At 34.7% G+C, this 18691-nt stretch overlaps 1 protein-coding gene across 1 annotated transcript in view; it reads left to right on the top strand.

The window, feature by feature from the left end:
• Positions 1–18691, top strand: part of LOC123562284 (transmembrane protease serine 9-like) — a 57730-nt gene that overhangs the window by 8510 nt on the left and 30529 nt on the right. The window contains exons 3-9 of the mRNA XM_053526514.1: positions 2798–2907; positions 3289–3386; positions 3786–3928; positions 7213–7335; positions 8129–8268; positions 9598–9652; positions 10139–10224. Coding sequence (XP_053382489.1) covers positions 2798–2907; positions 3289–3386; positions 3786–3928; positions 7213–7335; positions 8129–8268; positions 9598–9652; positions 10139–10224 — 755 coding nt within the window. The remainder of the gene's footprint in view (positions 1–2797; positions 2908–3288; positions 3387–3785; positions 3929–7212; positions 7336–8128; positions 8269–9597; positions 9653–10138; positions 10225–18691) is intronic.

The raw sequence follows: 18691 nt of genomic DNA on the forward strand, positions 1-18691 counted from the left end.
CGCAGAAATTGAAAATAACGATTTTGCGCATGTGATATAAAATCACTGGGGAATATGATATATTATTCAAGTTAAACTAATGGGAAATTTGCATTGGACATTTATGTGAGGTATAATAAAGACATATGGCAAATCTTTATTTCACTCCAAAGACGTCAAACATATGGCGAATAGAAGATATTACAATGTCTTTTCATGTTATATTTATTCAACATGTTTAAAAATTCAGTGTGGATATGCACACAAACTTAAATTCTTATTATTATAGATATGCATTTTGTTGATAAATATTCCTTATTACAACAATTTTCCGTAATTGTAGAGCTTCAAGAAAATAAAAATATCGACTGTATATAAGGAAAAGGCTATATGACATGATTTGTAAACACAACGTACCATAAAAAGTGGAATAACTTGATCTGGTCAATAGACAAAATAAACGGTTTCTAAAACTTTGATTCTTTTTCTTGCATTTTTCCCCATGAGTATTTTTCTTTTTTGAAAATGACATTCCTTCCTGCGAAAACAACTGACCTATAAATTATCAGCATTAGTAAATATGGATTGTCTATTTCAGTAACTTTGTTTTAAAAACACAGATTATTAAGCCTTTTGTTTAGCTCAGTATGTATGTTGATCTGCAGCAGGAATGTTGCCTAGTTTTAATCTAACTTTATGACTTTTATGCCCTTAACATGGTCCCTACGTATTTGATTTCAAATGTTTGTTTTTAGTTTTGTTTAGAACCGTTTTCTTTAATGCGGGATAAATAGACACTGTGCAATTTATCATCGGTTATAACTTAACTTTGTTATGGATCGTTTATTTTAGCATTGTTAATTTTATTAAATTGAATTGATTTTAATATAATGTGAGTTCAAAATTATACTTTCAAATTAATTGGCAAGAATATGTTTGAAGCAAACAGTTGTTTTACTAAGACCTCAACAAAGGGGTGTGCTGGTGATAAATGCGTTTGCTGCTCAACCTGGGGGTCGTTGGTTCAAAGCCCGCTAGGGACACCAGTATTTTTTTTTCCAGGAAGAGGATTCGATTGTGGTTCAAATTAAATTGAAGGTTTAATCACAGTCGAACTTAAATCACTAAAATAGTTAAGTTAAAAAACTTAAATAGCATAAACTGCCAACTTTTCTATAAAAGGAACAAAGTCAAACCTGAAACCTTACTCACATCATTGTAACGTATTGTAATGCATTGCTTACAATTAATCAATATAATGTAAGCAAAGACATAACACATTGATAATAAATATGTGAATTCAAATTCAAATTAAATTGGCCTGATATATAAAGGCTGAACGGATGCACTTTTGAATTTCTTAAAGATGGAACTTGAATTAGCTTTTTTCTTGACAGTTTTAAGTGGTGAGTTCAAAGGGATTATTTTTCTGAATGAAATGAAAATCATGGAACCTTAATTCGAAACATACTACTTTGAAAAAAATTTTGAATGCAAATGCCACTCGTTTACACCTGAAGTCTTTATAAAAAGTAAACGTGATAATTTGAAAAATAATAATGCAGACAGCATGAATTAAGTAAAAGTTAAATTAGTGAGCAAATTAACTTGAGAAAGGAAGCAATTTAGGATAGATGTAAAATAGCAAGTTTAGGAGTTACTGGTATTATATTCAACAGTTCAAAATTTGTATTTCCTCAGTTTGAAAAAACAAATTTTACAATTTGCATTTATGATATCTAATTTTTAAATTTATGTTGTTATGAAGGCGTCGAGCCGAAACATATTTAACAAATAGATATAAATAGAAATTTTTGTGTTAGTTTTTTATTATTTAAATACTCAGTTCCACACTTGCATACTCGTCATACGTTAAAGTTCTTAAGATTGAAAATATTTCTTTTTTCTCCACTCTCTCTTAAGGGGAAATAGGACAATTGCATGGGTTTTTATATAGGCAAAGAAGAAAAAAAATTAAGTAGCGGAGATAATATTTTTAAACTTTGCATGATCATAGAGCATCATATTAGAAACAAATGTATGCAAAAAAAATGGGAGTCCCGTGCTACTTTTTGAGTTATCTGCCCCTGAATGGGAGTTTTTGCTCTTTTAAGTCATTTTCAAGGGCAGATAGCTCAAAATTTAGCAAAAGGATACTTTATTTCATTTCACATTATTTTTTGTTTTTACATTTCCAGTCATTATGCGAAGGTTTAAACCATTCTATTAAACAGAATTTTTGCTGTGTTTCGATGAGTAAACATACTGCATTTTTTTGAAAAAAGAGGCATAATTGGAAGAAATTTTCTATTTGTTTGCGTATGCAACTATAGAATAAAATCCGTCTCATAGAATTCCTGCACATTTTGCACAGTTGCAGGAAATAAAGTAACAAACACTAATCTGATATCAAAAAAAGTGTAACTAACCATTACCGTGAGTTATCTGCCCTTGAAAATGACCTAAAAGAGCAAAAAACTCGCATTCAGGGGCAGATAACTCAAAAAGTAGCACCGGGACCTCCAATTGTTTTGGCATAAATTTGTTTCTAATATGATGCTCTATGATCATGCAAAATTTAAGAACATTCTCTCCGCTAGGTAAAATTTTTCCTTCTTTGTCTATATAAAAAACCCACACAACTGTCACATTACCCCTTAACATGCTAAACATACACACTGTGCATTCTACTTCAATAACAATGCCGACGTAGATATTACTTTAAACTTGTCAATTTTCATTTAAATAAAGTTAATAAAGTAACAGATATAAAAGATTTTTTCTTCTTTTTTTTCCATACAAATATTCACATATCCAGCTATTGATGCACAGATCTGTGGTCAGTCACATTTCAACCCAACACCAAACGTTGCATCTTCGTATATCGTTGGAGGTCAAAATGCAAATTCTGGTGATTTTCCTTGGCAAGTACGTTCCTCGTATAGTTCTGGGTTCGGAAAAATATTTTGCGAAAATAACGTTACGCTACAGATAATCGCTTTTGAAACGCCACGAGACATCATTCCGCAATTACGTAAATGCTTTCATGAGTTGTTTTTTTTTAGCTGCAAAAGTATTTTGAAGTGTAAAATCGTAACGAGTTATGTTTAATTATGAAATAGTTAACACATAATAATGGTGTGATTCGGAATTCATTTAGATAATAATTTTATACTAACATACATCAACAATCAGGGCAAGTTTTATATAGTTCAAAGTAAAGAAACTATGAAAATTTAAATTAGAAGCTCTTTTAAAAAGATATTTGATAACACATAATCTTATCCCATTATATTATATGCCCTTTAGGTTGGAATAGTAGAAAATGGGTATCTCATTTGTGGAGGTACCTATGTGCTTGGTGGTAGAGGTGAAGTGGTGGTTGTCACAGCAGCTCATTGTGTCGAGTACGTACTCTCTACATAAATTTTACTACTTCTTTGTAGTTTTGATAACCTTTCAATCACCTAAGGAGTAAGGAAGCGTCATCTTTTCCTTTAGGGTTTTTAAATGGTGTCCTTTTAGGAGATTGATTTAATAGTATTATCTCTTTAAGTTATGAGATATCAAGTTACAAACACGATATACTCTAATCATAAAATAAATTTAGCATTGTGGTCGACTGAATAGTACTTATGGTGTAAATTTGACGTATTTTTCTGTCCAGTTAACTGGATGGACAGCAGAGGTCATTATTTACGATCATTCGATAATCTCAATTATACTTGTCCGCTAGTAACCTTATTTGCCCAAACTTTAAAAAGACGTCGGGAGAAGATGTTAAATAGTTACTTCTATTTTCTCAGAAATCGGGTGAATCGTTATTCTGTGGTATTCGGAATGCATAAAACCACTGAGCCGGGAAGCCGACAGATTTTTCAAGCTTCAGACATAATCTCACATAGGAGATATAACAGTCGAACAATGGCAAATGATATCGCAATCATTAGTAAGTATTTTGTCTCTCTCTCTTTTCCTTTGTTTGTGTGTGTGTGTCGCGCTTTTTTTTTGGTGGGGGTGGGGCTGATAATGTTACACCGACACAGTTATAGGTAATATGTGGTTACTTTCCAGCTTTATATATGGCGTTTATGGCGAATTGGGGCATTTTCCATTATGCATATGCAGACTTATCAGAATTGTTAAATATTTGTTAAAGGTACTGAATTCAAGCAATATATTCTTTGTTATTAAGTGACTCACGAAAAGAAAAGAATGTCTCTAAATTGAAGGATATATTGTATGCATACGAGTTTTGGTTCATATGGGAAGCATCAATGAATATAAATTATATTTGTGCCGAATTTTAAACAATTTTATTCAGGTTTGTAGAAGTGACTTAAGAGAAAACAATGTTCCTTTTGTTTACAAAAAATAAAGCTTGATTATAAATATAAATACTGTCTTAGTATTATTGGTAAGAAATAATACAGACAATTAATAACTAAGTTTCATATCAGTGCTCGTAAACAGCGTAAAGAAACAACAAAGCATAAACCATGATAGACTTTGTTAAGTTTGCCTTAGAAGATCCAAATAATTTCATTTTAATATGCCAAAGATATAGATATGTTCTGTTCAGTTTATTTCACGTTGAAGATAATCGAAAACCAAACCAGTACGTGCGGAGACGGGACAAATAAACCGGTACTTTATAGAAATGAAACCATTACATTTCCTAATTACATTAACATTTCATGTCCCGGAATGACTGGTGTACATATTTCAATAGCAGCTGATATAAAATATGTAAAGAAGCCTTTACTCTTGTGTTATTGAAATCATCCTGAAAACTTCCTAGAGAAAGATTGTATACAATGTAAGTTTTAAGTTTTCTATATTATTGTTTGAGAAAAGTTGCCTATTTCGTGTTAACAATTTCAAAATGAACTAAGTGGACGTAAGGTGGCGATGGTCAACATACAAAAAATGGTTTTGTATCTTGTTGAAGAAGGAAACATCACTGGTACATTGTGTAACAACGCTGTGTAAGAGTTTACCTCTTTAGGACATATAATATATCGGACATAATCTTTGTATAACTCTAAATATTATACATCTGGAAACAGATCTGAATCTTGAAAAACAAATATTTCTGCGAAACAGTGGAGTTGTATTCTATTTGTAGTCTAACATTGTGTTTCTTTGGCCTGTTTATTGAAGTTTTATATTTCTGTTGGGAATTATTTAATAATAAACACGATCCATGCAAGTTCGTCGCGGCAGATAGTTACCCCTACGTATTTTGCATCATGTTTATAAATTATCTGGATTTAAGTAGAATGTAAGCTTTCTTTTTCTCAAAAGTCTTAGGAGTTCCCCTTTGTCAGGAATAATTTCCATGCGAATATCTCGAGATTGCCGGTCATTATGTGAGGTTTTCATTCTGTAGAGAAAATATGGTAACGCGAACAACTCTTTCCTCTGCAAAAAGATTCACGGGAGGTCATTTGTACAAAAGATAAAGGCACCTAAGATCTGGCATTAAGAGACATTAGAGGAGATGGGTTAATGGGTTAGGAACATGACTTTTGGCAATCCACGTCAAACCGCTGAGAGTGCGATTTTAGAAATAGAAAGACACAGTTTCTGACATATACTTATGCATAGGCTACGTCGTTTAAAGATAAGCTTATGCTAGTCAGCCTTATTAAAAGTCTTACTAAAATTTCTGTTTATTAATATTTTCTTGGTGAAACTAACTAGCTGTGATTCACAACTACGTTTTGACTTAAAACCATGTTTATACGAGCTGATAATGTGAAGAAATTTTTGATACCAAAATTATTCCACTAATTTTGATGGAGTCGACCCGCTTAGTTCAGAGAGAGCGTTGAAATACGGGTCGAGGGGTCGTGAGTTCGATTCCCGGGTGTGGAAAATGGCAATTGCGAAGAACAGGTTTGTACTGGTACAGAATCCAGGAACACTGGTTAGGTTAATTGCCCGCCGTTACATAACTGAAATGCTGTTTAGAAATGGCGTTAAACCCAAAACAAACAAACAAACACATTTTGGTGCAATTGTTACATGTCATTGCCCATTATGTTCACTGTATTTATTCATTTTTATCTTGATGACTCATTGTTTACTGTAAAGGCTGTTCTAGTTTTAAGACTTCATGTATGTCAATATGTTATTTCATGTCTATGGTTTTCTAGAAGATTCTATCAACCGGGTATTTATATTATCATTTAAAGTTATTCGGATTTGATAGAATCTGTTTTTCATTTTTTAAAATGAAAGTGCTTGAACCTTCCATGATGCTTTGAATAGGAAGCTGTCTGAGAGGACAGAGTAGAACACCATGTAAGATCATACTGAAAAGTTTTATTTCTTGATAGCAACGTATCACCACATTCGATAAATTTACATTAACACTGTGGATAAAAAATCTTTAAAGAAAGGATTTATATTCCTTGAATATACTAAATTCAGATTTTATTCTGAGTGAGAAATTTGAAATTAATACTGAATGAGTTTGAATTTGTTCAGAAAAGTGTTTGGACTATTCTTGAATATTGTAAGTGGAATTTACGGCTAGTTAACATTTTCGAGGTATCTGAGTTGTTACTTTTAGAAATAAAACTTTGTTAATAGTTGCTGGCTTATTTTTCTGTTACCTTTAGTATTTTATGTACCTTTAGACGTGGCCCAATTTAGTTAAAGAGATAAGTCTACAATTTTACTAGGTTTATATTAATGGCCATTTTCATGTTCACTGGGTTAAATCTTAATCACTATCACAATTGCCTTTCTGTCTGTTGGAGAGTAAATAGAGAGGACAATAATTGTATGATTACAAACTAATGCCCATAATTACAATTGTCTGAAATAGAACGTGTCCATGTTTCATCTCTAATGTTGAAATCCTTTATTTATGATGATAACATTAAACTTGTTGACGCTATATTGGCGATGCTGAGATCAAGACCACAGTGTATCATTAGTCTACCTCTTACTTCCAAAATCAACGTACATTATTCGGAATCTTATGCTATATACATTCAATTAGAGAACCATTACATGTCCACTATTTGGCATAAAAGAGGCGCTGTCCTAACGAAGACATATTCTATTCCAAATGCAAGACAAATAACATAGTTTTAATAAAACAGAAAACATCCATTTTAGATTATATGGTAACTTACAATCTTTCAGGAAATAATACATCTGAATTCATTTGCAGATTCATAGATAGATTGTTGTTTTTATGTTGTTTTTTTTTTTCAGAGTTCAATAACGTGTTCCCTACTGATCTGAGTGGAACATTCGCTTCGCCTGCCTGCCTTGCTAGCAGAGACTATCGAGACAATGAAGATGCTGTAGTATCAGGGTGGGGAACCACAAGTGAAGGTCACTTATTCTGAAACAAAGGGTAGTTAGAGAGAGAGAGAGAGAGAGAGAGAGAGAGAGAAGAGGGAAGAGGGGAGGGGGCGATTGAGGAAAATGTGCCGGCAAAGAAAGTAATAGAATCAAATACTATGAATCAGTCGTAGAACGGAGTCTTTGTTAGTATGATTATATGAAACAGGAAACGTCTGATCTCCACCAGACTACCAGATTGAGCCGCCCACCTGGAATGATTAAAATCACGACATGAAATTGATACACCTATATTAAGAAGACAATGAATAGAAACTTATATTCGAAATAAGAGCAATAAATATCAATGCTGTTAGCTAACGGTTTCTCTAATTGTAATGGGCTTTGAAAGCGATAGGCATGGATCCTGACCAGACTGCCGACACATGGTCTGGATCCTTGCTGTACTGTATCCAACTATGTTGTGTCATTTTGTACGATGTGCCGAACAAAATAATTATCTCAAGTACTAACAATGGGCATTACTTAAGTTATACAGACATGGCTAAAGTAGCATTGATGAGCGAAGTACCTTGTGTACCTGTTCCTTTGGAAATGTTTCCTGACATTTTTTTCGGTCTGTGTCCTTTCCTTATTATGTAATCAAAATGAACATTTCTGATTGGGTACCATATATGCCTAACAAAGAAAATTTTGTCAGACAGAAATATTAAACCAATAGAGCGCCCCGATTACCATTATAGTAAAATACTAGAACAGTTACTATTATTCTTTTGCATGCCATCGTAAACTTATATTGCATGAAGCTATTTATCTTGTGCAGGCGGTGATAGCTCATCAACTCTTAAATATGTTTGGAAGCCAATTCTAAACTATGATTTCTGCGACACACAAACTGGTAATGCAGGTCAAATAGATGGTACAATGTTGTGTGCGGGAAATACAGGAAAGGATGCTTGTCAGGTAAACATTTTCTTCGCTGCTTTGCTACCAACAAAGTCAAATGATCTCCTATGACTTTTCGCTGATCAAAGTTATTACACTGGTTTTAAGTACTTCAATTCACTTAACAACTGAAAACTATTTTTGTGCGTTTATACGGGTATATAACAGATTGGGTGTTAGTGATTCTTGGAACATTTGCAAGGTGTCCCAATGTGGTTTTGTACCCGTTTAAATGCACAAAAGTAACATTCAATTCTTATATTGACATTTTTCAGTACCTTGCTACAAAATAAGTGTTTTGATAACAAAATCAGGATATCGATCTTTGCACATCTACATAGAACAGCCAAAGAGATACGTCCATGTTCAATCGAAACTCGCCTTCCGGTTAAAATACAGCTCCTGGTATTAATTTAAAGCCCTTTAAATGATTTGAACCAGAGAAGTTACATATTGTTTCTTTCTGAAAATTAACTGGATCGAATTTATGTAGTGTACATTAAAGACTATAATTAGATTCAGAACAGTTGACTTTTCCGCAAGGATACAAGATCGCATTATAAATTATTATTGGTTCAGCGAATTTGTTCATCGAACCATTCACCACCATAGTGCAACAGGCTATTAACGGCAAAGCGCCAGCGTGCATATTTAACAAGTTTACTAACCAAATAAGTTTGGTTTCGATACTGCTTTGTAATATACACAAACATTGTACTTCACATCGCACTGGTTCAGTATTTGCAAATTTACTCAAAACTCTGTTATCATGCCTCACACATGTTAGTCTCCTTAACTGATTTGAGACCTGAGAAGCTATATATTTTCTATCTCAATTTTAACTGGATCTCGAGGATACAATGAATTTATAGAGACAGTATGCATTAGCCTAAGGGATATGATTAAATTCAGAACAGTTGACTTTTGCGAGGATACAATATATGAAAGGCATCTCCAAGTAAAATCTCCAAACAACAACTCCTAAACCGTTGGTCTGATGTTGAAATAATTTCACAGATTTATATTCATACTATACGGACTTTTAGAAGAAAAGAAACTGGCCACTAGAGCTAAACAATAGAAAAATCTTCAAACGTCATCTCTTGGTCTTTGGGTTGCCATCTACTATTTTTTCTTTATTAAGCTCGACGTATTAAAACTAAAACGTGGTCGTCGGGGCAGGGTGTATCTTTCCCCTTTATGCTCTGTGGAAAACTTTGAAAATTTTAGAACTATGAAACTCTGGTAAGCGATATCCTCTTGAATTTTATGGTATGGTACAAATAAGAATGGATAAAAAATAGACAGTGCAAATAACAGTTTAATGAAATGTACATTTTATGTCAGGGTGATTCCGGTGGTCCATTGGTTGCTTACAGAGAGGGCAGATGGGAACTTGTTGGTAAATGAACTTTTACTATCTATGCAATATGTATACTGTACTTAATTTTCTAGAAAGTATATATCTGCTACTATTATACGACTCCTTAGATAAATAGTCGGTGCATAATCTATGCTATAGTACAACACATTTGAAGGACCATTGTCAAAACTTGCTGATGTATCTTTGAAATGTAATTTGTGCCAAACAAGTCAAAAGCCAAAACTATCTACCCTCGGACAAATTAATATGATTGGTGACTGCAAAGCCATTCAATATAAGTGTACAGTGATGTACTTTATAAAAATGTTGTATGTTTAAAAGTTTCACATTTACGTTTGACACATTCCCTTGGATAATACTTGTTTGGAGTGTTTAATATAATTTGCTAGGGGGCGTGGGGCAGTGTTGCATTTTCCATTACTGCTCATGAACAGACTCAATCAAAGAGTCAGCAATTTCACTGTTTGCCTTGTTGTTGGTGCTTCCAGTGGAGTTTATTTACAGGTGTGGTGAGTTGGGGATTTGGATGTGGTCAAGCCAACTATCCTGGCGTGTACGCTGATGTCTACTATTTTCTGAACTGGATTTACGCAAATTATTAACAAAAAAGGAAACAGATTTATCATGTTTTAAAATAAAATGTTTTGTATATAATACTCGTTTGTCTTACTTTTAAATTTTTAATGTATAATATCACCAGCTAAAGTTAGCTGCAAAAACTCAAAGTAACGTGAGATTCATGATAGTCCCTATAACCCATCTGAATGTTTTTACTTAAAATATTCTTTCTATATACAAATTTATCTATTCCAATAGAGTTTGTCCTATCTTCCCTTTAATACATCCCCGAGACCTTGTCATCTACAGTCTGTGTAAGATTCCCAAAATTTGCTTAGTAATATAGTTTTATTATTCTTAATGTGCAATACCAAAAATTCGATTTTCATGATAACTATAGTGTGACTGCCGAAATCTATATCTTGCCCTTACGAAATTGTATCGGGAACTGTGGAAATTCATCCCTTGATCATGTATTCTGTGTAATTTTATAAAGATTACTCAGTAGATGTGCTCAATGTAAAATGAGCCGTGCCATGGGAAAACCAACATAGTGGGTTTGCGACCAGCATGGATCCAGACCAACCTGCGCATCCGCGCAGTCTGGTCAGGCTCCATGCTGTTTGCTTTTAAAGCCTATTGGAACTGGAGAAACTGTTAGCGAACAGCATGGATTCTGACCAGACTGCGCGGATGCGCAGGCTGGTCTGGATCCTTGCTGGTCGCATACCCACTATGTTGGTTTTCCCATGGCACGGCTCAAATGATTATTGTGATTAATTCAATGGTATTAATTCAGTTATTACTGAACAATTTAACATTTGACAATGAGCTTGTAGCTGCTTTACTTTCTCAGTTGAAAGACCAAAGCTAACGTATGTGGTACTGGATCACTCTAGCCCATTATCAAATGTGTCTCAGACCTAGAGAGAATTTTCTACTAACATGCCACTACCACGACAAAAACATACCAGGCCAATTATGACAAAGCGCTTATCAATACAGACAAGCATGCATACTCCACAATGCACCAATACGCTCAAAACTGCACAGGATTGACCAAAATATGAGATATAACAAATTCAGGACAATATTTGCAAATATTGAGCCAATCCCAATATGTAGTGCAGTTTGAGTTTCAATTTAATACTCATAGTTCTTAATTGTTATTATTACTTTTAAAAAATGGAAAATAAAATTGTTCTTTAACATTACAAGTAATGTTTTTATCTACTTTTACATATCTATATAAAACAAATAATTCAAGAAACCGTGTTTGCCTTATCGTAAGCAACCTACAGAACATTTTATAATCATGCTAATTATCATGCTGATTTCTCTTTGCCACAGTGTGAGGTGCATGTTATTATAATGATCTACTAATGATGCATGTACTTAAAGTAACTTTTCTCAATAAGAGCGATATTTCAGGCATTTTCAGTACAGTGCGTCATGACCAGACGTAAGTCAGAGGAGAAAGCGTTTCGCGATTTTGCAACATAATCGAAAATATTGCACAGATTGTTTTAATCAATATTTAGAGCATAGTTTCATTTTGAAGTCTGAGAGCTCAATTTATAAACTCGACTGCCGAATATGGAAATCAGCATGATATACTTTGCCTTATTTAGGCAAGAATCACTATCGTACTGAATAACATTACCTGAATAACGGCCTCAGACCGAACAATAAAAATGAAATAAAAAATCTAAACCGATGTTTGCCTTCCTGATGGATAAACTGGTTGCCGCGGTCTAGAGAAGTCTTAAACATTATCCACTTTTAATGTGATGTTTTGATACTTCTCTATTTTACAGTCACTATTACTGACGCAAGGGCTCGAGCTTCATGTACAAATCAAGCATTTAGCTAAAAAAGACGCGGATGAGTTTCCCGTTTTTATTTTTGAAATATAGTTTCTGTCATATATGATATTGTCTATAACAGTTGTATATACATTTTCATATTAATATGTTTATCTGAATGACAAATCAACTATGTGGTTTCAGTCATTATAAACATGTTTATAGCTTTTTACTTTCTCACACAAAAAAGTAGTGAAAGCTAACATTGGGAGCTTTCATCCATCTACTATGGACTACATCAGCCATCAATCTTCTTTACATTGACTGGGGATTAAGATTAACACCACCGAGGGCGTGAGTGATGTTAATGCCGTGTTCCAATTCTCAAACCACCCTTTTACAAAGAACACCGCATTCAGCAGATCGGGTAACTAGACTATTAGAACTTTGCCTAAAATGTACCTATTTTGTTTACGATAGATAATACTACCTACAAATTCAAGGAGTGGCCATGGGATCCCTCATAGTATGCAACCTATACATTGAACATTTTGAGTAGTTGGCACTTTCAACAGCACTCCACCCTACGGGTTGGTGGTTCCGCTATGTGGACGACACTCATACTAAGCAGCTTTTCAGACCACACCAACAGTATTGGCCCGGATATTAAGTTCACCAAACGGGACTTTGACATTTCTAGATACAAACACTATAAGACTCAGTGATGGTCATTTGAAAACAACAATATTTCGGAAACCAACACATACTGATCAGTATCTCTGGATTTTAACTCAGTGCACCTAGAAGAAAACAAACTTGGAGTTATGAGAGCTTTACACCAAAGAGCAGAAGTGGTGACCTCAGATCCTAGAGATCTAAAGGCTGAAATAAAACATGTGAATAAAGCCTAAATGTGTGCAATTACCAAAGATGGGCAATTAACAAAGTTAAGAAACACCTAAGAAAAACCAAGATAGAAGGAGAACATCGGATAGAAAAGTTTCAAAGGGAAGTGTCATCCTCCCATACATGAAAGGAAAGGGTGAACATCTGAAGAGAATTTTCAATAAACACAAGATAAATGTGTGTTTTAAACCACAGCCCACTCTTAGACAAATCCTTTTAAAACCAAAGTATAAAACAAGTAAACAAGAAATCAGCGTCCAATTTTCCATATAAAATTTGAAGGACATAAAAAGGTTCAATGTAACAAGGATTACATAGGTGAAACGGAACGAACACTGAAAGCAAGATTCATGTACTTCTAGTAATAGCGAGGTATCACTCCACATACACCAAGACAGCCCAGGACACGCTGTCTCATTGGAATCCGTGCGTAGTTTTGACCGGGAACCATCTTGGTTTGAAAGTGGGGTCAAGGATGCGGTGTACATTAGAGCATACAAGCCTGCACTGAACACGGACGGGGCCGTTTCCAGTTACCGCAAATATGGGATAACAGAATTAACATCACTCACGCCCTCGTGTGGTGTTAATCTTCATCCCCAATCAATGTAAAAGAGGTCAGTTGGCTGGTGATAGTAGATGGATGAAGGCTCCCAAAGTTAGCTTTGTATGGAAAAGTAAAGAGCTATAAACATTTTAATGTTAACAGATTCGTTTGCGAAAGAACTATCAAAATCAAAAGTGGCGGGTAAGCTTTTTAGGTTTGTATAATAATTATATTTATATCAAACGTATAATCATTATCATTCCTACTTCATCGTCGTTATTATTGTCTTTTCAGACAATTAGGTTCGTAATATGTCAAATAATCATTACAAACCGTCGCAACCGTCGTTGCCGGTCATTGCCACGGTCAACTGTGGAATAAATGAGACCGATACACAAGTTTTGTCTTTATCTTTATGAACTTTATTTATCGATACCTTCGATTTTAACAAATAAAGATATAAATACAACATTATGCAACTGTAAAATGCATACAATAATAAGTATACATAAAAACAATGTTACACTAGATGTTATTATTGTTACTGACTTACTTTTATCTCTTTACGCCATAAATTGATGCTTTCTTTTGACATATATTCATACAGGAATTCACGGAAACGATGAAGAATAGAAGACTGCAAAAGCGGCCTGAAACTCGAAAGTTTCCCATTTAAACTAGCGTTTTTCAGATTTTAAATGTAATACCGGGTATTAGTAAGGATATTTCTAGTTCATGGCAGTTGTCTGGGGATCTTGCCATACTCAACAAGTTACATTGTATCGAACCAAAACTTGGCAAATGACATCCTAGAAAAAGGATTATTCGTCGAGAAGAAGTTAACTCGGTGCAGAATGGGGCACACCCACTGCACCTATTCATACCCATTAAAACGTGTAACTTTCAGAATATATGCCTTTTATGCACCGCTTACTATTAAGCACATATTGATCGAATGTGAGGACTTTGGGTGCAAAGTACTCTAGAGAAGCGATAATATGTTAGGCTTTCTGATAATGTTAATATAACTAATACATTTGCTTCTTTAAAGAAATTAAATTCTTTAATAATTTTACATGTAGTTAAAAATCCGTTAACGGGTTAGACGACGTGTATAGTAAATCTATCTATACCCCTTATTATGCCCCCCACCCCCTCTTTCGAGTTAGTAGGTCACTTGTCAAGGTCACAGTGATCCTGAACAGTTAAACGGTTTCAGCAACCAGCAAATGATCCCTATTGATTTTGAGATCTGTAAGTGAAAGGTCAAGGTCACAGTGACCAGAAACAGTTTTCTGATGATAACTCAAGAACGCTTGGGCCTAGATCATGAAAGTTTATAGGGAGGTTGGTCATGACCAGCACATGACCCCTATTGATAATGAGGCCAGTAGGTCAAAGGTCAAGGTCACAGTGACCAGGAACAGTTAAACGGTTTCTGAATGGTAACTCAAGAACGCTTAGGCCTAGGATCATGAAAGTTTATAGGGATGTTAATCATGACCATCCGATGGGGCGAGCCCAAGCAAAAAAAAAATTGTGTTTCTGAAAATATACGAGCGGCAAATCCGATGAACAACTTTTTAATTTGGTGAGGTCTAAAGCTATATATGTCAGTAACAAATCTGGTAAAATAACCGACATTTCAATAGAAAAGTTTTATACGGGACAACAAACCAGCTTTGTTTAAAAATTACATGCGACCGTAAACGACTTTGCCGTAAGACATCGACTCGACATATCACTGGGACCGCTTTCGAAACCGAATCACATCAAACATCCGCGAGGCACAGAAACAAGACGTTGATAATTTAGCCCTGAAATTAAAACCAAACAATCGAAACTCGATGAGTTGGTGGACTTGTTTTGAGTCTTTCATTAAATCTCCTTCGTCTTTTTTTTTAATACCTCCACTGTTTTCTGGCGATAACATTATATCAGATGAAACTCAAAAGGCAAATATTTGTTGCCAAGACACGAATTGGTGAAAGTCAAGCTCATTTTCTTTCCGATTGCTTCAAGTATCTTATCAAACTTTGGATGACATCGATATTAATCATTGAAAGGTGGAGGTAGTATTAGAATCACTTTCATTAGGGTTTTTCCTGACTAAATCAACAATCAAATACTTCGTGAACTTTTATAAGAGCTCAGTAGTCCTCTCTGTTCTCTCTTCAGCTATTCTATTCAGACATCTTAAGTTCATGACATATGGAATCATCTTTTTTTAAATCTAGCTATCCTAGTCAATAACTATCGTCCTATTTCTCTTATCAGTGCTGTCAATGAAGTATGTGGAAAAAAGTAATATTCAAAGAAACTTTCAATTTTCTTTAGGGAAATAATATCCTTACTCCTCTTATAACTTATTTGCACATGCCGCCATTGACACCGGTAAAAAGGTCAGAGCTGTGTTTTGTGAAATAAGTAAAGCCTTCAATCGTGTCTGGCACAATGGACTTATTTTCAATTTTTCTCTTCGTGGTTCTCTTTTTTAACTTCGCAACAGAAAACAAAGAGTCGTTCTTCTCGGTAACTGCTGCTGGTTCAGTTCTTGGGCTCTTACTCTTTCTTATTTATATTAATTATATGGACATAAATATCAAAGCAAATAACATACTCTTAGCTAATGATACTAATCTTTTCATTGTAGTGAAAGACTCTGCTCCTGCTTCGTGTATCTCAAACTCGAACTTACAAAAAATAATTTCTCTGGCAGAAAAATGGTTGATAGAAGGTAACCCTTCTAACACAGAATCATTACTAATATCAAGAAAAAAAAGTAATATTAACCTTTTTCCAATTCAAATGCAAGACATACGAATTAATGAAGTCCGTAATCACAAACACATGGGTATCAATCTCCCGCATGATTGATCTGCACTGGACCGCACACATCTAATACATAAAAATTAAAACTTGGAAAGGATTAATATTACGAAAAAAAATTTAGCTTGATAGAAAATTGCTTAAGTTATCTGCATGTCATTTATAAGATTAATTCTTGAGTACAATGATGCATTATGTAATAACTGCACTCATTATAAAAAAAGCGAGAGTCTGAGCAAGTCCGACACAAGGCGGCAAGAATCATTACCGGAACAACGAAACTTGTATATATTGATAAACTCACGAGGGAGGATGGGTGGTAATTTTTGGAAAAAAGACGATACAAACACAAACCCATTCTTCATTTTAATAAAATAAATTTAAAAAAAACAACATCTTACCCCGCAATATCTTTCAAATCTTGTTCCGTCGTAAGTTGGCAGGGAGCATCCTTATCCACGAAGCAATGCTAATGACACACAATACAATCTAGGAAATACTAGCTTCTATTGCAAATCCGTTTTACCTTCTGTCATCAGTGATTTTAGTGCTCTTCCTCTTAAGACACAAAATCCACCAACATTAGCGTCTTTGAAATGATTGCTAAATAACATCTACCAAAAGTTCACAGTTTCTTTTATTCTGTTGACTGCAAACTGCAAGTCCTTCATATCAGATGGCGTACCCACAGCAGGTCTCTATCATCAGATTTATTTGAGAAAAATATAAGTGACTCTTCTTTGTGCGAATGCGATGAAATAAAAACTTCATATCACTTTTTCCTTGTATGTCCAAAATACATGAACCAACTTACTGATCTACATACCACTATTTTCCAGTACTGTAACTCTTCTATCAATGCCATCATTAAGGGTATAGCCTGTCCGCTAAGATCAGTAAGGAATGCGCAGTAATACGGATCGCGGGGTCGTGAGTTCGATCACCAGGCGGGGCGTATGTTCTCCGTGACGATCTGATAAAAGACATTGCGTCTTAAACTGTTCGTCCTCCAACTCTGATTCATATGGGGAAGCTGGCAGTTACTTGCGGAGAACAGGTTTGTACTGGTACAGAATCCAGGTTAAGTGTTTGTCGGTATATAACTGAAATGCTGTTGTAAAACGGCATTAAACGCACAAACAGAAGTTCATTAGCTCTTGACTCCAACATATTAATCTTTAACTCTTTTCAAAAATAGATTAAAGAAACAAAACGATTTTAATGATTAAAAAAATGTACTATTTAATAAATAGCAAAATTCATATCCTAAATTTACGAGCGTGAACCCTATATGTTTACGGGTGTAAACCTGGGTTCACGAGCGTAAACTTTAGTTTACGAACGTGAAGCTATGTTAACAACCGTGAAGTTTATGGCAAGCTAATTGTCCAATAATTACGTGAACCCCGGTTCACGGTCGAAAAACTAGAATTAACGATCGATAGGTTTTTCAAATACTAACTTATATTTTTGAGGAAAACATAAGATACCGGGCGTAAACCATAGTTTTCGCTCGTGAACCCAGGTTTACGTTCGATAAACTAGGTTTCTCGATTGAACTATGAATTTCGGTTGTTATCCTATGTTTACGAGCGTGAACCTATATTTACAAACGTAAACCTGGGTTCACGTGTGTTAACCATGAATAACGAACGTGAACCTATGTTAACGACCGTAAACTTGGGTTTATGACCGTGAACATGGTTTACGACCGTAAATATAGGTTCACGCTCGTGAACATAGGATAACGACCGAAATTCATAGTTAAGTCGAAAAACCTAGTTTATCGAACGTAAACCTGGGCTCACTTTCGTAAGCTATAATTCACGCTCGTAAACCCAAGTTCACGGTCGTAAACATTGGTTCTCGCTCGTAAACATAGGTTCACGTCCGTAATCTATGGTTCACAGTAAGCCAAATATCCAATAATTACGTTCTTGGTCGAAAAACTAGGATTTTCGAATACTAACCTATATTTTCGAGCGAAAACATAGGATAACGGGCGTTTTTGGCACGCCAATTGTCCAATAATTAAGTGAACCCAGGTTCACCGTTAAAAAACTAGGATTAACGATCGATAAACTAGGTTTTTCGAAAGTAAAACCAGGTTTTTCGAATACTTACCTATATTTTCGAGCGAAATCATCAGATAGCGGGAGTAAACCATAGTTTACGCTCGTGAACCCAGGTTTACGTTCGATTAACTAGGTTTCTCGATTGATCGCAAACCATGGTTTACGTTCGATAAATTAGGTTTTTCCATTGAACTACAAATTTCGATCGTTATCCTATGTTTACGACCGTAAACTTGGGATTACGAACGTGAACCTACGTTTACGAGCATGAACTATGGTTTACGACGTTATCCCAGGTTTTCGCTCGAAAAAATAGGTTAGTATCCGAAAAACCTGG

Source organism: Mercenaria mercenaria, chromosome 2, assembly GCF_021730395.1.
Source record: "Mercenaria mercenaria strain notata chromosome 2, MADL_Memer_1, whole genome shotgun sequence".
Classification (NCBI taxonomy): Eukaryota; Metazoa; Mollusca; class Bivalvia; order Venerida; family Veneridae; genus Mercenaria; species Mercenaria mercenaria.